Raw genomic sequence first — 6,000 nt, 5'->3', positions numbered from 1 at the left:
ACAAAACCAGAAACATGACAAGAGTGGGTCCTTCTGCCTCTTCCAGAATAAACCAACAGAAGTTCATTTTTAAACCACTGTGCAGCAGTGAAAGGCATCAGTTCACTCATGGTTAGAGGAAAGGGGAAAGAGAGTTTAAAAAAACTACCTTTATTTATTTCTTTTTCAGTTACATACTTTTAAACAGGGCTGTGTTTCAGTATTCAGACATTCAGGCAATGTTGACCTCATTAGTGTTGACAGAAAAGAAGCATAAAAATGCAAAACATTGTTGGCTTAACCTGAACATACCTGCATTACCTATTACTGACCAGTCTGTGTGCCAAAGACTTACCCTCTGACACTAAAATGGAGCACTTAAAAATATTGCTAAAAAGCAAATGTCTACACACTGGCCTTTGCAGCAAATAAGGGTATTCATACTTTTAAAATATTTAAGTCCATAATTGGATTAATATACACACCTTCTTATGTATAAGGAGTTCAGATCATATAAACACTGTACAGTCCAAAAAATCCTACTGAGAATAAAACTAAATAGGCTTATGATAAGAAATACAGATATCGCATGTATTTACAAATATCATAGACACACAAATTTGGTCAAATACTGTAAAGAAGTGGTTTCACATTATAAATGGCCAAAACATCCATCTACCTTGCTCAAAGCAAACAAAACCAAAAACTCAGTATTTAACTCCTGCAGTTTAGACCTCATGACAATATACAAATAGAGTGGAAACTGCTGACCAAATTATACAGCAAGTGTTTTCTAGGTTGAGTATAGGTCTTCAAAATCAAGAAAAAAGATTGCTCATAGGATTAAAAGAAACAATGATAAACAATGTCCTGATTCATGATGTTCATATGGGTGCCCAATTTATCAAAAGCAACACACTGAACTTTTGGCTAATAAGAAAAATAAATTACAAAATACAATTAAATACCTGTAAATTCAATAATGAAGTAAAAAAAAGTGGATTCATTTCCTTTAATACATATTTTTAAATGTTACCTTGAGACAAAAAAAATAAATAAGCATACCTGAAGGTTCACACTTATGACAGAGAAGAGAATGCATGGAAAGAGTAACAATTTTATAAATGAATGTGTGATATGATCAACAGTATCTTTCTAGCCAGTCTTTTGTTTTAACTCTTGAAAATCTGGCTAAGAGAATGTGACAAAAGTATGCCTGTGTCCTTATGGCTTAAAACAAAGCACACTGCAAAGTGGAATGGACTTAGCTAATAACAGAACTGTTCACTGTTCATATGCAGGCACTGTGAAAGCTCTGGAGGCAAAGCACCTGGCCCACCCTCTCCAAACATTCTCTCATCATCAACATTATGCTCAAGACAGGAGATTTCAGAGAACTAGCAAAGTGAATACAAGAGACTAATGTGCACAGAGGGCAACAGAGTGACCCAGTGTTTATTGCTGGGAGGGTGTTTTTTTTCTTACTCCAAGAACTACCTAACAAACAGCCACCACTGTATGGCACGTCCTCAGATTTCTGCTTCCGGGAGATGTGGCCATCCAGCAGCAGGCTTCAAGGGGCTCTAGCCTTACACGCCGCAACGTTTCACATTTATTTCCTTTCCTTAGTGTATTTTTTTGAACTTCGACATAGATTCCTTCTCCAGTACTCATTTTTTTGCTATCTAGTATACGTTATCCTCTGGAAGCATGGAGTCACATCACACAAATATTATTAGAGCTTCGGCTACTTCTGCAGCCGCACTGCACATAGTGGCACAGCAGAAGCCACGCTCCTATTTCCCACATTTGTTATGATTTATTCACCACCACCGCTTGCCAATCCCATAGTGCTTTTCCCTCAGTACCTGTGGGCAGTGACTGTACCTCGATTTCACAGATAGAATGTCAATATGATTCATGAATAACAGTACCATAAGTCATACTGAAATCAATGCAGATGTCACAAAATAGGAACTTTTCAAGAAAGTTGTTTTTAATATTTGGGCAACTGTTTTCTCTGCTGCACTATCCATTGGGAAGAAAATTCTTGTTTGATTATGCTTTTATAGAAGACATAAAAAAATCAAATTAGATGCAATTAATTGACACTTGGACACCTGTATCGTTTTCTATAACAGAAGAGCTTCTAGAAAATGTCCTCTGGAACTGTGTTCATCAATACCACTTCATTGGTCCATTCCATTCAATGATGGGCAAAGCACTCACATTTTGACAAAATTTTAAAGCTTCCATAAAGTTAAATTAGGAGCGGAAATGAATGTAAGACAAACCACAAAATGAAATATGAAAGTATGACATTTTTGTTTCAAGAGTGAGTCCTTGAAAATATATGTGGTCACTACAGAGATGATTTTAATCACGAGACAGCATATGAACATGTAAGTAACTCCCCAGGATCTGTCTGTGTCCAGTCATTTGTGACGTTGTATGGTTTTCCTTTTCCTTCGTTTGAAAAAACAGCAGCACCTGCAGATGAAGAAGATGTTCCTTCATTACAAAAACACTGAAGTGATCAGAGACTGGATTTGTCACAGTAATTTAGATGGTCATAAAAAGCAACAGGCTCGTGCAGGACAGTGAACATATCAGCGAAGCATTGGTATTAGTGACCCTATGGCAGTTATTGTGACTATGTCCTATCAGCATGCCTTTGAGTAGAGCGGGTCATTCTAGGCAACATAAAAAGGAGCCAGGAAGTCCAAAAGGCTTTGCTTCAAGAAGTGAAAATCTACAGTGCTGACTCTCAACTGATCTGCCCCATCTTACTCAGGACATTCAATAGTCTCTGTGTGCCATGCTTTTATAATGTTCACCTATATAGTTCCTCCCTTTCTGTTTGGTAGTTTTGATTCCTAAAGTCACTGTTACAAAGGCAATAATGACCCTATTTCATTTTAGTGAATATCAGTTTAGAATCTAAAACAAAACAAAAAAAATAACATTGATTAACAAGTATTTCCTACCATATTTATCAACAGAAAGAGAAAACAGATTAAGTACAACATTAAGATCAGCACTTATTTTAAGGTTTTTTTTGGACAGACTCTGAACTGGCCCAGGCTGGCTTCAAACTCACAATATAGATGAGGATGACTGAACTGTTTATCCACCTGCCTCTACCTTTTTGGTACTTTAAGAGTCAAAACTTATTCTAAGTTATTTAAATTAATTTTTATCAAAGTAATTTTATACTTAACATTTAAAATAGCATAGAGAAAATGAATCCATTTTATAGTTCAAAAACTATATACAAACTTGTTTTAAACATATAGGTTTTTAAATATATAATTCAAAACTATATATTCAATCCTTGTCTTTTTCCCTAGGTAAAAACATGTATATATAAACTTTACCTCATTGAGGTAACTATCCAGAAAAAGCTGAAATGAGCGACTGTGTGTGTACGTATGTATGTGTGTGTGTGTGTGTGTGTGTATACTGAAATATTCATGGGTCTAAATTAGAGCTAGGGCCATAAAACAAACACTAAGTACAAAATACTGTTTCAGGAATTAGAAAACCAGCATGTTTACTTTCAGCTATAATAACTAATACTTTCTCAAATCTTAAATATATAAATTTTCAAAAATAGAAACTCAAAGGGACACTGCTCAGTGGGCAGAGCCCTGGATTCAATCTTCAATGCCACATAAAGTGGGCAAGAGGTAGACAGAAGGGTCAGGAGTTCAAGGTCACAGAGTTTGAGTTGAGCCTGGAAAACATGAGACCCTGTCTCAAATAGAGGGGGTAAAATATTATTCAAGTAATCTTTCCATTTAGGAAACATCCACAGAGTAAAAAGGTAAAATGAGAAGAAAAAGTTACTTAAAAGAAAAGAAATAGACCAAATATTTAAAATATGAAATTTAAGAATCTAGTGATTATAACACGAGTCTTAGGAGGTCTTATTAATTAAAAAAAAAAAAAAATCCAGTGCCAGCTATTGGGGTGAATTCTGAAAGATCAGAGAAGCAGAACAAGCCACAGCTAACCTCACCTCACCAACTTCCCAGCCGATCCTCCTGTTTTCTCAAACTGGAAGCCTGAGTCCTCATCAGAATTGATCTCTGTTGAACTGCTGCTAAAAGCCTAAAAGCTTAAAAGGCCTCTAGTTCCTGGTCCTCACGCCTTGTATACCTTTCTGCTTCCTGCCATCACTTCCTGGGATTAAAGGCATGTGTCTTTCCCAAGCAAGACATGAGATCACAAGCGCTGGGATTTAAGGTGTGTGTCACCATGCCTGGCTGTTTCCAGTGTGGCCTTGAACTCACAGAGATCCAGATGGATCTCTGCCTCCAGAATGCTATGATTGAAGGCATGTGCTACCACTGCCTAAACTCTATGTTTATTATAGTGGCTGTTCTGTTCTCTGACCCCCAGATAAGTTTATTGGGGTACACAATATATCAACCACAAGTGATATTTCAATGAAAATTTAGTACTGTTTAATATAAAGTCCTTGTTCCTGATATTAAATGTTACTATATATTTTCATTTGTCATTTCAAGCTCCAAAGTATATCCCTTCAAAATCTGTGTACTAAAAAGATATTTTAAGTTATATAAACCTTTAATGGTGGGAAATGTAATGCAATACAAGCTGTTCACTGCCAGCTTGTCCACACTGGGGCCATGGTCACATGCCTCACTTATTTCTTTGGTTTTGTCTTTAGTTCTGAGAGCCAAGTTCTTTCCCTTTGTTAAATAACCTTTCTTTCTAATGTAAGAACTACTGGATAAAGAAAGCATGCCCAATCGAATTGTTTGTTTAAAACTAAATACAATTTTAAGAAAATTTCTAATGGCATAGGTTCTTTAAGTTCAAAAACAACGTTAAAGGATTATCCACATAACTTTTAGAATAAATCCCATTAAATAGGATGGCATACTATTAAAGCAATTACCACCAGAGGGCAGCATTGATGTGTGTTCTAGGATGCATCTGCCCACAAAGCAGTAGCATTAAAGGAGTAAATTCAAATTTTAACCTCTGCTGGTTTTTAAGATAAAAGTCATTTCAAAACCAGCTGATTCATAGTCTTGGTGACTGAGAAATCGTCCTCTCACTTATCTCCCGCTTCCCAGCACTCCATCTGAAACAGGGCTGTTCTCATAACACCGGTCGTCTTTTGTCTGCATTTACTGCTACTCTAAATGATTCTGTCTGACTACCTCCCTTCACACTGGAGGAAGCCGTGGCATGGCGAGCTCACAGAAACAGCCCATCAGATGAGCAAAAAGTTACCACCTGTTTAGTATTTGTTGAAGATTTGCCTCCTTCACACAACCAAACCCTACAGTAAGGTCTAGTCAAAATTATAGGTATGTTCTGAATCTAGAGTTCTTACCCATAGGCCACAAACTCTACTGTAGCCTACAAAACATATTTCAGCACCATTGTGAGGCTTTTCTGAAGAAAAGTGACCCAGGACACATTCTTAAAGTGCCAAGTCTGGATCTCAAGGATAAGACTTGGCATAGGTTCTGTATCCAATAATACTTATATTCAAAAGGCAGCTATTTAACAAATGGGAAGACTTTAGCTTTCAGAACTGAAAACAAAATCAGAGAAATAAGTGAGGTCATGTGAATCTAACACCAGTGTAGACGAACTGGCAATTAAGAGCCTATGCCATTGGAATTCATCTTCAAATCACAGTGAGCTAAGCTTGGCTCTGCTCTTCCCAGCACACTGCTGTTCCACTTCACTCACTGCCCTCTTCCTCTAGAATCTGCTGTTTTCTTGCACCTCTATTATACACTCACTTCTCTCAATCAAAGGGAAGCATGTTTTCCTGTCGGATCTGAGGTTCTTACATACAGCCTTCTACAATGACTCATCAGCATCACCTTTGTGCAGACTATTCCTGCATCCAGCCTGTACCACCCACTCAGGACTTCAGAAGCCAGTCTCTCCAGCCGTGGCTTAATGAGCATATAGAAAAACACCTTTTCTGACAACTAATACTTATTTTTTGACAAATACATATTTTACCTA

General features: G+C 37.0%; 1 protein-coding gene across 10 annotated transcripts in view; it reads right to left on the bottom strand.

The window, feature by feature from the left end:
• Positions 1 to 1,954: 1,954 nt before the first annotated feature.
• Csnk1g3 (casein kinase 1 gamma 3) overlaps positions 1,955 to 6,000 on the bottom strand; it is a 90,411-nt gene continuing 86,365 nt past the window's right edge. For all 10 annotated transcript variants that reach the window (XM_059246798.1, XM_059246802.1, XM_059246805.1 and 7 more), the window contains one exon: positions 1,955 to 2,469. In XM_059246798.1, coding sequence (XP_059102781.1) covers positions 2,415 to 2,469 — 55 coding nt within the window. In that variant the 3' untranslated portion in view covers positions 1,955 to 2,414. The remainder of the gene's footprint in view (positions 2,470 to 6,000) is intronic.

This window comes from Peromyscus eremicus, chromosome 19, assembly GCF_949786415.1.
Source record: "Peromyscus eremicus chromosome 19, PerEre_H2_v1, whole genome shotgun sequence".
NCBI classification, from domain to species: Eukaryota; Metazoa; Chordata; class Mammalia; order Rodentia; family Cricetidae; genus Peromyscus; species Peromyscus eremicus.
Note: the sequence above shows the minus strand (reverse complement) of the source record. Positions and strands in the feature narration are given on the sequence as shown.